Below are 21163 nucleotides of genomic sequence, written 5' to 3'. Positions count from 1 at the left end.
AATTGCAGTGTCGCAATCACCGACAACCAACATCGCAAATTTCGCGCATATATTGAATACGTCACCGATAGAAATAACTGCGTATTAGTAATTCACCAAAGAACGCTAATTATGTAATAGTAAAATTGACAATTTTTCATGTTATTGAAAATCTTCATCGGGTGTATTTGTAAAAGGTAAGCATTTCAGTGATTAATATGCTGGAACCTAACTTAAATGTATGAGTGAACTGTGTTAAGCGCTTTTTTCTACCAGCACTATACTATATGTACGACTACGATTCATTTTGATTGGAATGATGTGTGTTAATAAAGTATACCTATATGTCCACTGCCCATCGCAAAGGACTGTTACCCCTCTCGTGCAAACAACAGATAATCGATAATTTGTAAATGGCAGTCAAGGTGATAATGGCAAGTTTTATTTACGATCCAGCCACTGTAGACAACATAACCGACTCACGCTTGGAGAAGCTCTAGAACTCTCTCGACGACAAAATCATTTTTTGCCAACTGCTTCAATCTCTGCTTGTCTCATTAAAGCTGTCCAAAGTGTCTGAATTTAAACCCTTCTAGTTGGATGAACAATTTTAGCGTACAAGGAAATAGACTGCAAACATCATGTTTTAGGCGAATATTCTTCAGCTCCGCTTGATAACAATATTTCCTGCAAAACAATTTAGTGATTCACTAATGCTTGTTCCGTTGCAAATTGCTCTGTCAAATGAAGATGGGGCACTACTCAAACGTAAAAACTGTTGTCATTTTCTCAATAAATTGTACAGCTTATAGGTAACAGAGAGTGTAGACAAGAATATGATGAGAAAAATGAGTGCTCTTACTTTTCAGATACACCCCACTGGCGTTTTATTTACAAATCCGCCTTAAATTAATTCACTTATCCAATTTCTTCAAAGATTCGTTAGGTTCCTTCATATATGACCATGCTATAACACTCGTCCTTTACTCGGTTGTGGGTGAAATAAACGTTTAATGTAAAAAAAAACGAGGTACATTACAAAACAAGTAACATTACATCCAAACTTAATGCACAGACGAATATAGGATACAGCTGCCATGAGTACTGCTAATGATACACTCAGTCCACATCGAATATCTCCATGTTACACTTACATGTAATCTAGACTATGCACAGTGAAGATATACTTCAGTGAGTGAAGTTGTCCGTCACACGAGATTGTCGAAAAAACAGGTACATTAATGCAGTAAAATTACATTAAAATATGTATACTTACACATCATCGAAATTTTAAAAGCTTTTCATTATCAGCATTTTAACACACTTATAGGTGTTCCAATCTGTACAGTGTTTACTTTAAGTCACATTCATTCGGTACAGTTAGTCATAAAACACACAGTTCAACGAGTCCGTGATCTGTGTTATATCACATACATTGAGAAATAAAAGATTAGATTTAAGAAACATTTGGGTTTGCACTGTTGAAGACTTGGCATACCCTTCAGCACAATTATGATACCATGTCGTTGGAATTTCTGAAAACAGACGAAATCCAACCTACGGGTAACAGTGCTCCAGCATAAAGTTTTCAGCTGCACAAAGCGAATTGAATAATAACGCTTAGCGTTGTTGATCAACAAATTTGTGTAATCTTCTTATTTTTTAGGAAAACTATAATCTGTATTGAGAACTATCTTAAACGTATCTGCCTTTATTAAATAATCACAGTCTTACTAAATATCTAACTCTCCAAATGTTGAGTGTAGAAAATTCAAATTATAATTCATATGTAATTAATATCATTCATATGTGGCTCTGTGTTCCATGTACAAAATATCCTTTCTTTTCATTATTTCTACCTTATTTCACGAATTATACAGACGTGCATTTTATGCCTACAAATACATACAATATAAATATCCATGTCTTCGCTGAACATCAGAAAAAATCTTATTTTATCAAAAAGAAATATCTTAGACTTTGTCTCATCTACTGATGTATATTATATTTATTCAGTTCTTATTATCCTCTAAAACGGTCCAGGAAGATATTTTAAACAATTTCATTTGCTGATTAACATAACAATAAAAGTTCAATAGTTTCTACACCAGGTAAATTGAATTACCACTTACCCGATCAACACTTACTTCCTTACATTACAAGATCTCGCGAGATTAAGGTGGAAACGACTACGTCATTGCCAATGATATATGAAACCAGGCAAGTTTTATGTCACTACGTATGAATAATTCAAGTATATCTCGTGAGTTTTTGTGCAATCCTAAACTCGTTATGGGTAATTGTTCTGTATCATGACATATTATCCCATCATTAACCCAAGCCACGGAAGATCTCGTAATGTCTAAAGCACAGCATTGAACTTGGTCCCTATCTAACAATTCCTACAAAGATAGCGGATAATCTAAGGTAGATGTAAAACATCACATAATGTTATGAACTAATCATCTCAGCAAATTAATATTGGCATTCCATATTCAATCTTGCGGACATAAAACTGCCTGTAAAAGTGTAACCTTTGTATCATTCGCCAAAGTGGCTCATGTTTCGTTCGGCCAAAAGCTCTTCTGTCTATGGTCAATTAAATCATATTAAATTAATTCATATTAAGTTAATGAAACACGCATTGATGCTAAAGTGACCTGCAGATGTCAACGATCACTAGAGTATCATCCTTGGCTCCTGATGAGATATCCACTTGAAGTGATCTGAACCTAACAGACATGTAAACTATCACACTTGTTGAATAGACAGAGCGGGGAAATTCATTGGTGAAGCCGTTGACACATGGCCAATTCAAACGGCAAAGGGCATCTACAAACGGAGCAACCGACCTCGTACCTTGCATAGGCCCTACCCATTTGTCCTCGGGGACAGATATTCTGACTCTCAAACTTTCACAATTCTTTTCTAATATACCACTAGTGAGGGTTCATTTTGAAGCTCTTCATTTGAGTAGAAAACTTTTCACCCGCTTAGTTTTTCGAAAGTCAAAAATTTTATTTTTCTCCATTGAGTTAACACTGGGATGGTGGCCATTTTGGATGTTAAATATCGGTAAATCTTGGGTTATTTGTTTCTGTAATACCGAAAGTTGCACGGTGACCCCCTATTTTTATTCTTCATGTTGAAAGTGAATGGTTGACAAGGTTGAAAGATTCCTTGGGAAAGTTTGAGCAAAGTTTAAGTCTTTCACTTTCGAGGCGCATACTACCTTAAAGAAATTTTGTATTACCATTTACGGATGTAACGCTGAACAACCAACATTAAAGCGAATTAAGTCCTCATATTTCTGCTTTGCACATTAGCACTTGTAAACATTGACTATTTATATGGTCAGAATACTTTGCTCTCTTCTAAAAGCTTTTATTGAAATTATGCCATTTGTTGTGAGATACACTTGACCAACACGAAAGTTAGTGTGTGGTTTTATATTAGAGATGCAGCATGCTCCTCATATCCGATGTCTCTTTTGTGTGTCAAATCTTTTAACATTCAAAGGAAAAGAAAGCATTAAAAACACCTAGTCAATGTCAGCAACTATAATGCAAAACTTAGAACCAGGGATTGGGGAATGGTGGCTTTAAGTCTTTAAACTTTAAAGCAGTGAATTCTATGAAGATTCAAAGAGTGCCCCAATGGTCTTTGAAGCGTGCCGAATAGACTGATAAATGTAACGTTTAATCTTTTGCTCATTCTGAGCTGTTTAAGTAAGCAATAAACCACACCAAGCGACGTTTGACTGGTTCACATCATATGTGCTAGAGCGATAGCGAGTGCATTTATGAAGTGAACTGGTCAAAATCGATTGGTATACCGTCGCTGGGTGTGATTTATTGCTATTATATCATAACAGTATTTTGAAATTCTGGCATGGAACGTCATAAAAGGATTTTGCTCTTGCCGAGAGCTCGTCTCGACTAATCAGATCGCGGTATTTACGTCATCAATATACTGGCAAGATATAGTACTATATATTGTGTCATGAGAATTTGACACTCCCAAAACTATGCATAGCGATTGCATCATTGACCAGCTTATGTGTCGATTGCATCGTTAGGCATTACGCTCCCATCTCCTTTCTGGGACCAATGACGACATACATCGACGATGAATTTGATAAATTCACACACAGTGATGACAGACAGTCCGATATACAGACCAAGTGTTCCACCGATATCGCTCAGCAAATCTTCCCACTGTAAAATGGTTGAAGAAAACTCGGATTTACTAGGTTAAAGCGGTAATGTTTTGCATATTTGTCGACGTCAGCATGAATAAATTATCATTTTTTTCATTTTTCCACAATTAATTATATAAAATTAATAATTCAACGATTCAGATAAGAAATTATACATTATGGTAAAATACAACTATATAGCGACTAAAATAGCACCTTCTTTACGGTTTTTGTAAACGTCTCTGTCTTTCCAGTTGTCTGCCTGTCTCTATCTCTCTGCCTCCGTCTCTGTCTGTCAGTCAGTCAGTCTGTCTGTCTGTCTGTCTCTCTGTCTGTCAGTCAGTCAGTCTGTCTGTCTGTCTGTCGATCTATCTATCTATCTATCTATCTATCTATCTATCTATCTATCTATCTATCTATCTATCTATCTATCTACCTACGTATAGACGAGTCTCCTTGTATATACACAAATACCCAACGCTTTGTGGCGAAACCGTTACACAACACTTCAACCCATGTGACGTATCTTCAAAAACTTCGGAATGTAAAAATTTAAACAATTCTGAGCGCTGAAATTAAGGATTCTCTTGATGGGCAATTGATATGCATTGTGATTTAATGTTATTCGAATGAAGAGTTTATCTACTTACAGTGTATGCTTTATATTCCGAAGTTACTTCATAGCTTAATCTCTCTAGATATATTTCAAGTTTAACAAAATTTGACCTGAGGAGGATACACAAACAGAACGAATATATCTGGGAGAATCCCGCAAGAAAGGAATACTTTTGTGAGGACTTTTCGACTCTTGTGACAAGCTTAAGAATACTCTGAAACGTTGTCAGTATTACGGACGGACCTTAAAACGGAGATTTGTTCACGTATCGGTGAACGTTCACCGATTCAAAATTTACGATGCTGTAGAACCCAGAGTCGATGATAACCCGAGGAATGCATACAGCTATAAAACTGAGATAACCTTCAGAACAGTCAAGCTGGAAACAAAGATTTGATATCTTACCTTGCAGATAAGGCATCATTTATATTTCTTGTCTTTGGATTTTCATTGTGTACACTTTGTAGAAGATGTCTCTGAAATAAAACAAGAAAATTACCGAGTCAGAATGCAAAAAAAATCACTTTTATACGGTCCCTTAAAAAGTTTTTTTTTATTTCTATTCAGAAAAAAATGTCGGATGCGTTCTGCATTTTACCCAGTAAGACTAAAAACTCTACATAATCTGATCATACTTTTTGGCCTGAATAAGTTTAATGAAAACCAAAACTAAAATCTGAGTTTTTAAGACATTGTCTTGGTTTTGTTTTCAGCGCCTGGTAAATAAAGCATAGCTGTCAGTTATGCGTATTGACTCAAATGAAAGGCAGACCTTCATTACAACTATATCACTTCCCCGCGGGCTTTGGTGACAGGATGATTTGTAAGTCCGGCAGAGGGCGCTTTAGATCTCAGCCCGTGATTTAATTCTATGATAACAATTGTAACATAGACAATAACACAAAGGCACAGCCGCACCTATATGCAGATTGTAGACATTAAGTATCATTAAACAACCGCAGTTTATCTCTCGTAGCAAATTAACAGCAAAACTAATAATGTCTGCCTTTCATTGCATAGAATTGAATCTGACAAATAATGCGTGTGGAACACTGCTTTTTTGTTCAATTTCATCACAAGCAAAGATAACCATGGGAGTACAGCAAGGTAAACAGTGATAAATACTAAATCTATATTGCGTTGACAGTTATGCTGACATATGGCAATTAGGCCAAGAAACAAAAAATCGGATTAAGCACTAATATAGTTTAATTCCCTTAAGGCTTTAATTAAGGGAACGTCTCCGATCGACTGACGCGTTTGGCATTGCCTTAATGCAAAATAAAGTGAGTGTAACTTACCAAATACACATCTGACGGCCAAAGGGACTGTGACATCGTTAGAGAAAACTGCCTCTCTCTGGAAAATTAAGTTCAGCATACTAAAAGCTTTATTCTCATTAACAAAAGAGATCCTGTTAGATATCAGTTAGGATTGAAATGTTTGAATAAATGTAATTTTAAAGGGAAGCTAATTCTATATATACCTTGATATTTGCGTTCGCTTACTCTGAGGATAAAGTTGTAAGTTAAGGGATTAACCGTTATTTTCTAGAGATTTTCAGTTTATCAAGAAATTCGATGTTTGTTAAACGTAACACGTTTTGCATTATAAAGGTCAGATGATTACAATACTCATTTCAAATCTTTGTATGATTGTAAATCTTAATTATTACACGTTGTAAATTAGTCTGTAAGCTCAAATGATCCCTGCACATCATTTTCGATGCAACAGTGCAGGGGAAGTCGATACATATTTCATTCTCAGTCTTAACAGCAATCTAATCTACCAATATCTGTAAAGAGGTTTTGATAACAGCAAAGTCAAATAGTTTTCTTTTATTGTAACATACATGGGCAACGAATGACTAAAAGAAATCATATGTCTCAGTTTAATTATCTGTTCGAATTTTCCTGATCAAAATTAGACTATGACTTTATTCATGTGTGTATTTGTAATGACCAGTAAAATAATAGAATTGCGCCAGAAGAATACTTTAAGAGGTATTAACAATATTGGATACCGAAGCAGACTTAATTAATGTCTTGAGATGTTAGATTTGACTCAGGTAAAATGTCTGCAAGGTAGAGATCGAAATGTGTATGGTGATTTGGCAATTCAATAAAAACAGACCTCGGCCTAAAATTTCGCACACAAGTTGTCCTGAGAATTATAAAACTGTACGATCGTGATCAATAAGCTTGTCTTGACTTTTTAGAGGATTAAACGATAAGACGTATCTAAGAAATACGACAATTTCAAATCAGACTTAACTTACCGACAAGGCTGTCTACAATCACATGGTAACATGTTGTTTCTTGAGAAGTAGTATATCAAGTTTTTACACCGATCTGTTTGAGGAACGTAAACAGGAAACCAAGTTGTCAGGGGTTCATTTGAAGTTCAAGTCTAGTCTCGCGTCACGTGTACGTACGCTATGCTATTTGTAGTATTTGATTGCAATTCAGGTTGACTTCGTGCGAATGGTGATGAACTGCAAGTTATCATCGATGGGTTAATAAGTATACGGTTCGATGACAGTTTTAAAAATTCTTACCCTCATCTTCGTCCAGAAGTCTACAGACACGACCATTTCTGTGGATCGAGTCTGTACAACCACAGTACTGCTCCAGTGCGTTCAGCACGCATGCGTTTTCACATGCCTGTGTGTTGTTTAAAATATATTGAAAAATGTAGAATGTTAATGTACTTTCTTCTGAGTTTTGTTCAAGAAAATTCCGAATCACAAAATTTCGCATTTTCATTAAAACATGATTTTACTGGCAACAGCCGAAAAGATAACCATGAAATAGTTTACATATGCCCATGAAAGACGTTAGGGAGCCGTCATTATTTACGGTCTTATGGCTCGGAGGAATCTGAGGGGCGGCACTCAAATATTGGAAGGGGTGCTCAAAATGTGGAGAGAAAGAAGGGGGGTCACTCAATTTTTGGTGCAAATAAATTGAAACACCTCTCAGATTACACCATTGCACACATCAATTTCTCAAAATTTTTCACGCAAGAGAGGGGCACCTCCTCTGACACTTTCCCCCTCAGCCTCTTGCGTGTTCTCCCCTTTACTTTCAAATTCTGCCCTGTCAGATATCCTATAGCGAAAACCCTGTCATCTTTCATGATACCCACAAATTAAAAAATGCTATATGGTTGGATACTGTTATAATGTGAGTTTTTATATTACATTTTGTTATCACTTTGAACTTCATTTTGTTGGTTTCACCGTTTTCAACCATCATGAGATAACCGATGATAATCTAGCAGGGTACATCAGGATTGAACGGTCTTTAGTATTGCTGTATTTTGGTAACTTTGACAAATACATGTATTAGTATTTAACCTTTCTAAGTGGGGTGGTCTGTCACAATTTCTGTGTTAGAGAGGGGGTTACTCAAACTCATCAGAGTTGGAGTACTCGAAATTTAAGGGTTTCCGATAAAATTCCTCCGACCCCCATGCCAAAAATAATGACGGCTTCCTTAATAAACAAGTAATTGTAAATAAGAGCTTTCATCTGCAATTTAGGTGGTTATTAGATCTAACTGAATTGAAGTAAAAATTTCCGAGTTTGCCTCCAAATTGACAATATTTAAATTAAATGGTCATCAACCCCCAAAGACGTGACCGTATCGCAAAACAAATTAAAATGCATATATAAGTCATAGTGTACTGTCTTTAAGCAAACTTTGAATGAAATTATTCAAGGCACATGTAAATCTTAGCTTTGCGCAAACAAAGGCCGTCTGGCGTGACAGTGTGTTGTCCTTATGTCACTATTGAGACAATATCGGTGCAGTGTTCCGGACGGACGGACAAAACTCAATACATAAATCGCCGTTCTGGACTTCGTCTTTGTCTTTCGTGGTCTAATTACGTGAATATGTTTGCTTACTGAGTGGCCGAGAAAAATGAAACAGAGTAAAATATAAACGGTAAAATGATAAATGCATGACATAGGGGCTTAATTTTTTCGGCCAATTACAGAAGCGATCCATACCAACACGGAATATTTGTTTTGAAATCCTTCAACTTTGAAGAGGTCTTCTGTTCCACCATAGGTACAGTTGCCCCAGGGTGGATACATTCTAGTGAGTTGATTCTGCAGTGAAATAATTAATAAATGTTATAAGAAATGTTGATGAATGCAATATGCGCCGAACACAGTATGTCTATTATTAATTTCAAGACATGATATGCTATTCAAATTGTAACATCGTGCGATGGTGACATTTTGCACAGCAATAACTATGTCACTATGTTTTTAGTGGGAAACGTATGTTAAGTGATGTACTGACATTTTAAGAAAAGAGAACCAAAACTCTACAGACAAGCATCTGGATTTTGTATCACTTTTGCTAACCCAATTATTTCTTTGTAGGTTTGAACCAAGAAGATCAGGTCAAATGTAAGATTGCCTTTGAAACCTTTCCCAGCGAAAGAACGAAAAGAAATCACCCCATTACACTTATGCGTCTAAGGACCTAAACAAAAGACGAATATAAGAGTTTTTAATGTTTCACGTGGCCACAAACATCAAAACTGCAATCTGCCATTGTAATGATGTAGTACTTGCCTCTCTTATAGCAATCGACGTCACTGAACCAGGCTTGATTGTAAAACCATTCAATTGTGGTAATGGAGCCAAGTCAGCGGGCGCTATGATCACTCGTACACCAGAATCTTTTCCGTACACAGCGGTGTATTCCTCCTGCTCAGTGAACAGTGTCAATAGTAAACCTGCGGTGGACAATAAAGACAGAAATATGGGCACATTTTCATTTTATTTACATTGTGTAATTTGAAATTCAATGGAATACAAACCGTCACTGTTCAGTGTGACAACAGCACATAACATGCATGTTGATATTAGTCAAAGAAGGTTTCCCTTACGATGTCGGTTGCGCCTGACCTGTAATACACTGGTCCAAATAATGACAGATGATAATCATTTGAACTGACAATCCACAACACGTAAACTCATTAGGAATTTAATTCCACTCCTTGGCGTAACTAGGCGGTCCAAACAAAATGTATTTTGTCTGCTGATTCTAACCCTGCAAGTAAAGGATGCATTGCGCGTTATAAACACATTAACTTGCTTCTCTGTGGTTGCATGTTCCTGACATAAAGTTTCTAACTGCAGAGAGCATGTCTCAAAGGTAACAAAACTGTTTCATAATCGCGGTACTTTATTTTCTATCAACTTTTTAGTCGTTGTCAAAAATTAACACACACAGACAATGACAGGTATCGTGAATTCATTTCTCTGAAGGTGTCGATAATTTTGTATCGTTATCAATTAAAAATAAGTTTTACAGGTATCCATTGAATCGGAAGTAATGTTTGCGTTAGCTTACCATCTTTGGCGCCGGGAGTTTTCACAAACCTGTCCCCTTTGTGATTAAAAGTGAAGCAATTTCCGTATTTCTCGTCTTGGGACGTGAAAAAATCGCTAGAAAATGAAAAGGAAATAAGATGAACATCTGTTTGTAGGAACATGAAATGAAATTACTTTACATTTTGGTAAAGTATTCATTTTGAACAGGAGTTTAGGTTTCACCATATTAATGAAACACAAGAATCTTGAAATGGACAGTGCATACAAATTTCAGTTTCATAACATTTGAAAGTTTTTGCCAGACTGCTCACACAGCTAAGTAGCAATAGCATCTTTATGTACTCATCTAGTTTGTATTCAGAAATATTATACACAACATACAAGATGTGGTAGAACATTACTGTGAATGTTCAAAACTTACAATCAATATAATATTATGATAAATAAGAGGACGGAATTTACTAACGCAATAACAGAGGAAACGCCCGAACTTAATCAAATTACTGTAATCTTCAAAAAGACGCCAATTTTCAATGAATCTTCCCCTTTATAATCGATTTTTTTGTGCTATATTTCCAACGTATATCGACGAGCGAGTGTAATTGCAGCCGTCAGTTTCCGTTGATCGGTCCAAACACCAGGTCACCATGGACTCAGTAAGTATTCCAGTTTGTTTGTTTGTTTATTGTTTTTTTGTTTTTTTGTTTTTTGTTTGTTTGTTTGTTTGTTTGTTGTTTGTTTGTTTGTTTGTTTGTTTAATAAACCGGTTCTTAAATAGTTAACACTTTATTAACCCATCAGGCATGTGCCATAAGCCTCTCCACAAACCAACACCAGACGTGGTTCAGCCACGTCTTCATGCTCCGATGAATGTTGAGTAGTCTAGCGAACGTTATGATTTCCAAAGAACAATTATAAACGCCTAAGATCGATTTGTCTCACCTAGCATCGCATCTTGTGCCATGATAAGAACACTTCAAGATGAAGTCACGGCTCTGGTGTCCCAGCTTACTGATTCTGTCTTTGCCAACTTTTAATATTTCATCAAAGTTACCGTAATCCGGAGACAGACTGTAAGACTTAAATCCCATCCAATCAGGCGGATCTTCGCCCTTCACAGCGTGGTACTCGTGACTCGGACGGTATCCCGAAAGGAACGTTTCGTAGACAATTTGGTCCGTAGTGATGCTGTAGAATTGTTCGAACCAAGGTGATGTAGGGGTCAAATCTTGGTCATGTCCAGAGACTGTATAATGCAGAATACCAGATTTGTATCTATTTTAACGTTTTTCATCAATTTCAAGTGGCCCTACTGTTCCCGCTTTGGAAAATCACCCAGTATACTTCTCATCATGTATTGTTTCAGTGCCTATGCATTAAAACGCATTTGAAATAATAACACAGAAGAGCATGAGTATGTGGTTATAAAACACCTAAAATATGTTATTTATTGGGGCTATAGATCCTTTTTAATACAATCATGGCGGTGAGTTACCAGACACACAACACTCAACCCCTTCGCCTACGACCGTCACCTTGGGAAATAGCGACGTGTTTCTGGTAATGTATGGCCCTCTGGACAACAAACGGGTGCTATAGTCCTCATGACCAGGTAATAGTAGTCTATTATGTACTAATACAGGACTCACCAGTGCAGTTTCTTTCATCGCTCCCATCAACACATTGTGGAATAATATCACATACCCGATAATTATGTAGACATTCGCCCGAGTTACACCGGAAATAACCTTCCGGGCAGGACGTACCATTATGCAAGGAATCAACGACTGGAAAAAAAAAGAGGATTTCGCTCAGCTGGTATTTTTATTGAAAACCATGGAGTTGTTCTGTGTAAAAACGCTTTTTACGACAAATCACTGTAATAGTCATCATAGAAAGCAAACATGAACATAATTAGTATTCAAGAAATGCCAAAAGTTTGTATTATAATTGGTGTTATGTCCGCCCCTCTCCCATTTCCCATCGTTCTCATCGTTGTGATTGAGATAATCAATATTGGCATCGTCATCATTATTGCCATCGTCATCATACTCGTTCCCTTCCTTGATATTACAACTACATTTACCACGACCACCACTTTCCAAGTGCAAACGACAAATCACGTTACGAGACATGATCGCAACCACACACAAACCTTCATCGACCAAACGTTCATAATGGTTGTAGTCTGCGTCATTCACAAGATCCAAGCCGCTGTCTCCAAGCCTGCTAGACACCAGCAACGAACATATCCTGTTTTCTGGTTCGTAATTAAATGACAGACAGCGTATATCCCTGGTCGTTAGGCACTCGTAAGCACATTGCTCGGCAGACATCAAGGGTATATCAATGGACGTAGCACCCACCAATCTTCTCTGACGTATTTCTTCGAAGACTGACAACGAACTGACTTTCGAGAGATACGTTTCATGTTTCTCATATTCTATTATGAAACAAGAAAAAATCCAGCGGTAACTTTTGTGAGTAATTTTGTGTAGGTCTCATGTTTGGCGTCTTTGGTACAATGACTACATATTGTTGTCGTGTTTTATTATTTCTCTGTTAAAAATGGTTGTGGGGCTAGATGATAAAGAATTTTCAAGGAACACTGAAAATAGGAACACTAGAAAATATAGACTGTACAACCACTCGGACGTGAAATAAACGCCGGTGAAACAATACAGTACAGAGTGTCTAAGCTGTACGGAACACGTGGCGTAATAGTTTATTTTCCACGGCGTATTAACCCTGCCCTTCACCTTGACCAAATGTTTGTGATGCGCTTCCACCTTTACTCTTCAAATCATAGCCTGTATCAATCTCACTCAAGTCAATGTCATCGAAAATGTGAAGGTCATTCATCTTACAGACAGATGTTCACTGAATAACATCTCCGCGTTTCTTCAGATTCGTAAAGATTTTTGAAAAAAAAAAGAAAAATGTGGAGTGGTCCAAATATGGGTCGGTCGGGCCCGTTGAACAGATAATTTTTTTTTCCTCGCCTTATATCTATTAGGCTATTGGCGCTTTACGTGGATCAAGAAACTGTAGCACTTAGTTCATATTATTAATATCAGTCAATCACAGGAGTCTATTGAGGGAAATGTTAACAAGTAAATGATATGACACAGGTACATCTAGCTACCAACACTGAACCGTCTACGAGACGTGCATTACTGATCTTAAAATGAACATTTGCAAGCGAGATGAGGTACAATTGCAGAACATTTATCATTTCCCATTACAGCTCAACAGCTCAAACTCTAATCAGCTTATTGTAAAGGCATTTGAGTCAATATTCTGTTATAGGTGAATGAGTGACGATCAAGTTATCATATTGATAAGTATCTTCAACAAACAGATAACATCTACGTAACTCACCTTCTGCTTTGACTTCAAGCTCACAAAAATTCATCCACTGAATTCTGTCTTCTAGCTGCACAGTCACATATCTTCCGATAAGCGGTACTGGACAATCAATTTGGTTTAAATATGGGGTTCCTGCCATGTCGTCAAATCCTAACGGTCCCCCACATTTGGGGTTTTTCTTTATTTCCAAACTTGATCCCACTCTGAAAACAACACCGTCACTTCGTTCTCCTGGTAAATTAAAGACAATCGATTAAAAAAACCCAGAGAATGCCAAGCTATGATCATTACTCCACTTCGGTTGTCATTGTAGCGCTATATCACTCAACAACACTTGTCGCAACTTACAGTAGAACGCCCTCAAGAGAATTTGCCACTTAGCTGTGTCTCTACATCGTAGTGGTAGGTTGGTTTCATAAAGTTGTTAAAAATGTAAAGGTATTTGTTGATAGTTTGAGCACTAGGCTTTCCAATGTGAACTTTGGAGTATTGTAGGGACTTTTATTTACAAATAGAGGAAAATAGTGGAAAATATATCAGAAGCTCAAGGCAATTGGACTACACTTGGTGTTATGTCAATATGAGGATACTTGAAGACCATTTGCCATTTTAAGCTATCAGGAAGAGCAGGACTTTTGTCCATATTGATCATCAAACAACAAATCAAATGTTCTGCTATAATTCCTCTTAAAGTTATGCTGGCTGGTGTAAAATTGTTTTGTTTTTTTGTGACGGTGCTGAGTGATCGTCTGTCATGGTTAGATGAGAGATTGGATTTTGATATTTTCACATCACTATGAGTAATTTTGGTTTTGCTAAAAAGATTATATCTAAATGACAAACCTGAATGATTGACTTCTCTGAATTTAATTCATATGGTTTTTTTTTATTCTTGAAGTTTTGAAAATACTTAAGTAACGCCGTACAGAAAAATGTTGTTACTGTAAGGTTCGAAATCACCTCTATAATGTGCCGCAAATGTTATCGGGGAAGTTTGTGCAGTATTTATCGATACAGTTACCAGCTGTATTTTTGTTCTCGTCAAGAACACTTTCAGATTGATAAGATTCTTGCGGTGATATTTACGCCCACTTTTCATGCTGTCCTCTTGAACTTGGACGTCGTTTGTTTTGTGATTTACTAGTACAGACCATGGCATTGGAAATGTTACTCACTTTATCGTTGTTCTTGAACATTTTTGAAAATCCGAACTTTTTTGTTGAAATGCCTATCAAGCAGTTTGGCAATACTTTTCCAATGTTGCCAGTTTGGTCTTGCAGAATGATGGTTTCATTCACATGACGATGCGTTTTCTGTTTATTTTCTCGTATCTATATGCAAATGTCGTGTTGCCCAGTATCCGCTTTTCATTCCTTTTGCTCAGAGCCAAACGACGTATTTGGTCTACAAAGGCAAATATGGCAAAGTGGTTTGCCTGGGTCGACAATTGGCTTTACCATAAGTCGTCCTCTTCTTGGCATGGCCTGACCGATGAAATGTTACGGATTCATATCGTTAAGGTAGAACGCACCTCGGGGACAGAAATTCCGGCCGTCAAATTTTATCAATTTTCTTCTGACCTACCATTTGTGGGTGCTCATTTTGAAACTTTCGTCGACAGAAAAATTTTCATGGTCTTATTTTTTCGAAAATCGATTTTTTTCCCCTTAGAGTTAACACAGGGATGGAGGCGATTTTGGATTTCAAATATCGAGAAATAGCAGGTTATTTGTCTCTCTAGTACCAAAGTTTGCACGGTGACCCATGATTTTATTCTTGCTTTGGTAAGAGAATGGTTGAAAGTTTCACTGAGAAAAGTTTGAGCAAAAGTTTAAGTCTTTCACTTTCGAGGTGCATATTACCTTAATCGCGTGCAAATATTCAACATTAGAGCTACCGTGTCTTTGCCAGTATCTTGTGTGGCTGGACACAAATTGAAGTAGAGCGTTAGCAAACGCTGAGTGTAAAGTTAACTTACCACAGCAATCGCCTCGGTTTCTAAATAGCAATCTATAAACTCGGTATTCTTTCAGCAAATCGACCCGCCACCATGGGTCTTTTTCTAATCTAGTGTGTATACAACTTTTACTCCATAGATAGTGCCAACCCGGCCTTCCATCCACGGCATTAGAAGGTACGCCATAACCAGAGAGGCTCACTTGGTCCGCTGGCTTCAGCAAAGCAACGTTCTGTAGTTCCTCTATTAATGCTAATTATAAACAAACGTTGTCTTACAGTGTTTTTTTCTTCCTTTTAAAAACTCTATGAAACTATTAAATTGTTATAAATTTTAAATGATAAAGATTAACACTTCATAAAATATCATCCTCGGAATATAGGGGTAGATACACGATCTCCGTTTGATGTATCTTGGAAACATAGTTAAATCGATTCGAGGGGTGGTCGAAATTGCGCTCAAAAGCTGTCCGGGACCAATATGACCAATTTAACACTTATCCAAGTTACGTTGGCGATTGATGAAGGTCAAAACGTGTCTGCCATAAGGTGTATTGTAAAATTTAAATGTCGCGGCTATGTTGACGTGATGCATCTTATATCGTGCATAAAATACACAGTAAACAGGAGAGTAGCACAGCCGCAGTTTCGACAACCCCCTCCTTTTAATCAGACATGCCAAACCAGAACATCAAAAGAAATTGCGAATGTTCGGACAAGGTACGTTTTTGCATCACTTATAACACATGCATTCTGAGAAAGGGCGCTATAAGAAAGGCTTAAATTGCCACAGTTCAACACAATGGCGGTGATAATTTCATGAAAAGAAGAAATTCATATTACTAAAAATTAACGTATGCTATCAAAAGTTCCAAGAATAGCGCAATGGGATATGCTTTAGTTTGACTAAGCATAATCTGCCCATTTTTGAACACTGCACGTTAACAGCAAGTATTTCATCAAATGCCAAGAAAACTGCTTTAACTGCATTAACTGCATAAACAATGTGTGTCGTCCAGTTACAGGGTATATGACAGTGAGGTTTTATATCAACTATATACTCACGTATTCCGTACACTTCGACCTCGCAGAGATTTAAATATTCAGTTTGATTGACAAGTTGTATGCTGACGTAACGTCCAATCAGCGGCGCTTTACAAGACACTGTTATGATGGCGCTATTATTGACCAAGTGTTCATATGTTATTACGCCGCAAAGTTCTTTCGAGTCTCTACTTCTTCCAACATAGACAGCAGCGGAGGATAGTCTTTCACCTGTAAATGTTGTGACGCGATAGTTGAACGCGAGACAAAAATAAAGAAATAAGGCTCAGTCAGTTAGTAACCACTTCCTTTTGTATCAGTAAGGTACACATTGAGCTTGGATGGATGAATCTTGAAACTCTCCCCGGGAAGAAATTCACAGACGGTTGGATTTGTGTGAAAACGATACTTTCGTGGCTTACATAATTTTTACTTTTAGCGTTATGTTTTTTTACAATTTATGAAAGCAAGAATATTTCAGTTTAATTGGACTCTGTGAAAAGCAACATGTTAGTGTAGGATATTATAGAAATATTCTATAGATCTACAGTGCATTTTTTTAGATTCTATCTAGCAGCATGATGTCACGGTTACATCATTTCTGGTCATTCCAAATACATTTTGACATAAATGGATTGAACTTATTGAACTTTTAATTACATGCCAAAGACAATAGTTCTCATAATTATGATTATATGTACCGGGGTTTTTTGTAAGATCGATCTACTTCTTATATCAATGAATATCGCTGAACGCAGGTTTTTACTCTGCAACCCAATTAATTCATGTATGTCTAAAATTACATTTTGTTTTGGCCATGTGCCATTTTCAAATATTGTATCCAAAATTCATAAGGAGTTCCATAATGCCATTTCACAATCAAAACAATACATTTGGAGAAAACACCGATAAGTGTACTTACCACAACAATCCTGCCTGTTAGCGATAGTAACACGATACACGGTGTAGTTTTTCCCAAGATCAACTCTCCACCATGGTTCAAACTCTAAGTCTGTCTGTGAACAACTCCAAAACCAGAAGTTGGTATTCTTGATACCGTCAACAGCGAGTCTGGCTGGAGCATTTGGGTAGTCGCTACTCTGTTCTGCTGTCATTTTAAGGGCTGCATTTATGACCCACAATTCTACAATATAAAGTATAGCAGTCCATGACCCACAATTCTACAATATAAAGTATAGCAGTCCACTACCCACAATTCTACAATATAAAGTATAGCAGTACATGACCAATAGTATGCTTGATATAGTTCTATTCTCTGTCAAACCAAAAGCAGCATTTATGACCCACAATTCTACAATAAAAATTATTGCAGTCTATGCCTTATATTATTTAATTCTCTATCATACCCAGGGCAGCATTTATGATTGCCTTCCTTATAAATATTAGGGTATAAAACCGTAAAAACCTTCATAAAGGTAAAAAGGTATAAAACCGCAATAATGCGAGTAAAATGGCAGATAAAAATACTAGGTGTAGAGGATTAAAAACAGACGTTTCGGGTGCAACCCTTCATCAGTTTTTTTTATCTGCCATTTTCCGATACTTTAATTTTATCATTTTTAGATAATAGGGTACTTGCGTGCATTTTAATGGTTATAACTACATGATTTCATTGGACATGGTATTCGTGCATTTAATATAAACTAGACATCTGGAACTTAAGCACTGACCTGAAGCTAGGACCTGCACCTCGCACAATAGTAACTTATCGTCGACTCCAACGACGATGGCAAGCACGTTGCGACCAATTGATGGCCCACACTTGAACGTAATCTTTGGACCAAGAAGGTAAGAAATTCCAGTACCACACTGATCACCAACTACATCTCTTCCACTTCCATATCCCACGATCACATCGCCTCCATTCTTATTGAACTCTGTTCATATAAGAAATGTTTTATGCAAAATCCATTACCTTTGTGAAAAGCATTCTAACTACTCAACGCATCTATAAAATTCCTGCTTCATCACCGTGACAATCGATAGAGAAACCCGCTTGCAGGCACATGATCAATACTTCGTTCTGTCATTAGGTATTGTTGGCAATGAAGCTTTGTATTGAATAAGCCATGTGTTTTCCATTGTACTGGCTATGTGGTTGATCAATGCTTTCAGACATAGCCCCTCCAAAATTTGGAGGGTCTAAGTTCCAGATTAATATATAAACAACCTTCGCTTTGAAGTCTGTGCAGGATGGCCTCATAAGTCACACCATAGAATTTAACACAAATCGACGTTTTAGCGGCTGGGGTATTTCATCGAAGACCTCCCGACAAATGAAGTTTCATATACCACAAAAAGATTGATAGGCGTATGATCTGACACGATTGATAAAGGAGGTTTAATTTCACTTGCTGACGTTACATCGGTACGGGTAGCGTCTTTAACACGTCATAACAAGAGACGTAGCATAGACGTTCGGACCGGCAAACGACACATCTACACGTAATAATGATTACTTGTAGTTTTTTATTAGATTTTATACACGTTTCCGTGAATTTAGAGCATCAACCTCGTTTAATATCATAAATCAGTAAATATATTTGATATTAGAAATTTTCGTAGAGTTTGCACTAGTACAAGAAGTACTTGTTATAATTTCTCGACATGAACAAAATGTTGAAGTCTCATCTCACTTTTCATTTGAAGCCTTGTCAAGATTTCCAGGCGTCGCGTACGTGTGACACTGACGTTCGGAATGGTAAATGACACTCCTACACGTTGTCATAATTACTTGAAATACATTTTAGATTTTATTGGTGACAAGCAACCTCGTGAGTGTCGTTAAAAGCGAAAAACATCTTCGATGATAAATATATTTCAGAGTTTGCACCTGTAAGTGAAATCTCTTTCCACTTTTTGTCTGACTCCTCCACAAAGATTCTTTTAAACTTCACAATACCAAAGAAAATCTGCTGATTAAATCCAAGGGTTGTATGAGGTTTAAGAACGGCCGTCACGAAAAGAAATTAATTAGAGGTGAAAATTACCCGAATTTTGCACTTTTTTGAAGCAATCATGTAAACGCACAACTAAAGAATTCATACGTTTGCACAGGTACAGGTACGCCACTCTCATTTGTTTATATTATTACTTTTTTCTTCTCTTTCTGCTCTTGGTAAAGAAATCACAATCCAAAGTTTGACCCTGACCCTTTCACAGAAGACATAGTTGTCAGAACCTTGGACTGTCTTACCTCCGTAATTAAAATCATTATGTTCCTGCAGGTAAACTATGACTTCATGGATTTTGTAGGAATCGCCGAGGTCGACTGCCCACCAGGGTTCATACTCATCCTCAGTTGCCGAACAACTCTTCAGCAGATGGTACCCCTCTGTGTATCCATCCACGGCTTTTTCAGATTCATAAAGTCCGGTACTGCTTTGAATCGTTTGCTTACCAAGGGCGACGTTGGTTTTACCTGACTCTGAAAGGACGTAAGACAGAGAACGATGTCATATCTAGATTCATGTGATTTTAAGAATAACAAGAAAATCAATTATGATTATGAATGATTTCTTAGTGTCTTTCGACGATAGAAACTGCTGCTAAAATTATGATTTCCAGATATAACATCACACTACATGAACCGTTGTCACAACAGCGACAGATCCTGCATTCGTCCTTCCATACTTGGGGAATCACAACGTCACTTCAGCGGCAATGCATTTTTGAAGTTGTCTGCGCCACATTTGCAGGACTTCGTCGTAAACCTGAATATATGTAACAATTTACGAGTATAAAATTCCTTGGTTTCAATGTCAGTGTAAACATAAAACGGTTGTCATATTCTCACCACAAATAGCAGTCAATTCATCGCTTCCATCAAAACAGTCCATGACGCCATCACACGTATACTTCATTGAAATACATCGCTTCGAGTATTCGCATTGGAACTCATTTCCTGAGCAATCTATGTGAATTTGAAAGAAGGAAATATGTGAAATATATGAAAGAAGAAAATATGTGAGTCTCGGTCCATTCATAAGCAAGTTAGCGTCCTGTAAACTTAGTAAATTGCTTTTGTCTTTCATTTGTATCTCTCTTCCCAATTAAACATATTTCAACCTCATAGAACTGCGGCCTTAGATTGGAGGAAGAACTGACTCGCACAGTACTATTCGTGTACTAGACAACGTCGAACAAAGATTGCATTTGAAGAATATTAGGCCTTTGCTTTAGCTTTATAACTTTAATTTATCAAAATGAACAGAATTGGACAGAACGTGATTACTCTGTTCACACTTCAGATTTTAGATCACCTTTGAGTCAACCTCGGTTTTAAGAACCTGTGTGAACGCGCTATGATGGCGTTGAGTCGACCGAATTCATGTTTGATCTGAGGGATTGGGTTCAGAGGTGACACAAATTTGCTGACGGCCTAGAGGGAGGCCTAGAGCGAGGTCAACAAGCGACTGGGAGGTGGGAGATTCAAAAACAGTGTGAACGTAGACCACAGCCAATCTTGCACTTGGCTCTGAAGTGGCTCTGAGCCTGATTGGGAACTTAGCGATAATTAATTTTGGTGTCTCTTCTCATCCATGTCTACTGGAACAGGTGCTCCTTAGTTTATACAATGCTATGTCATCAGACCCTCTATGTCAGTACTAATTCACATTACAAG

General features: G+C 37.2%; 1 protein-coding gene across 1 annotated transcript in view; it reads right to left on the bottom strand.

Moving 5' to 3' along the window:
- Positions 1 to 815: 815 nt before the first annotated feature.
- LOC139119434 (uncharacterized) overlaps positions 816 to 21163 on the bottom strand; it is a 52954-nt gene continuing 32606 nt past the window's right edge. The window contains exons 6-24 of the mRNA XM_070683250.1: positions 20336 to 20452; positions 19736 to 19966; positions 18210 to 18416; positions 17441 to 17662; positions 16540 to 16749; positions 15497 to 15727; positions 13531 to 13749; positions 12305 to 12592; positions 11799 to 11936; positions 11092 to 11395; positions 10169 to 10263; positions 9385 to 9548; positions 8809 to 8910; positions 7351 to 7456; positions 7072 to 7144; positions 6095 to 6152; positions 5199 to 5269; positions 4828 to 4903; positions 816 to 4196 (exon numbers count right to left, since the gene is read on the bottom strand). Of these exons, the coding sequence (XP_070539351.1) occupies positions 4035 to 4196; positions 4828 to 4903; positions 5199 to 5269; positions 6095 to 6152; positions 7072 to 7144; positions 7351 to 7456; positions 8809 to 8910; positions 9385 to 9548; positions 10169 to 10263; positions 11092 to 11395; positions 11799 to 11936; positions 12305 to 12592; positions 13531 to 13749; positions 15497 to 15727; positions 16540 to 16749; positions 17441 to 17662; positions 18210 to 18416; positions 19736 to 19966; positions 20336 to 20452 (3074 nt within the window). The 3' untranslated portion in view covers positions 816 to 4034. The remainder of the gene's footprint in view (positions 4197 to 4827; positions 4904 to 5198; positions 5270 to 6094; positions 6153 to 7071; positions 7145 to 7350; positions 7457 to 8808; positions 8911 to 9384; positions 9549 to 10168; positions 10264 to 11091; positions 11396 to 11798; positions 11937 to 12304; positions 12593 to 13530; positions 13750 to 15496; positions 15728 to 16539; positions 16750 to 17440; positions 17663 to 18209; positions 18417 to 19735; positions 19967 to 20335; positions 20453 to 21163) is intronic.

The sequence above is a fragment of the Ptychodera flava genome, chromosome 19 (genome assembly GCF_041260155.1).
Source record: "Ptychodera flava strain L36383 chromosome 19, AS_Pfla_20210202, whole genome shotgun sequence".
In the NCBI taxonomy this organism is placed as follows: domain Eukaryota; kingdom Metazoa; phylum Hemichordata; class Enteropneusta; family Ptychoderidae; genus Ptychodera; species Ptychodera flava.
The sequence above is the reverse complement of the archived record's forward strand: the minus strand, read 5'-3'. Positions and strand labels throughout refer to the sequence as shown.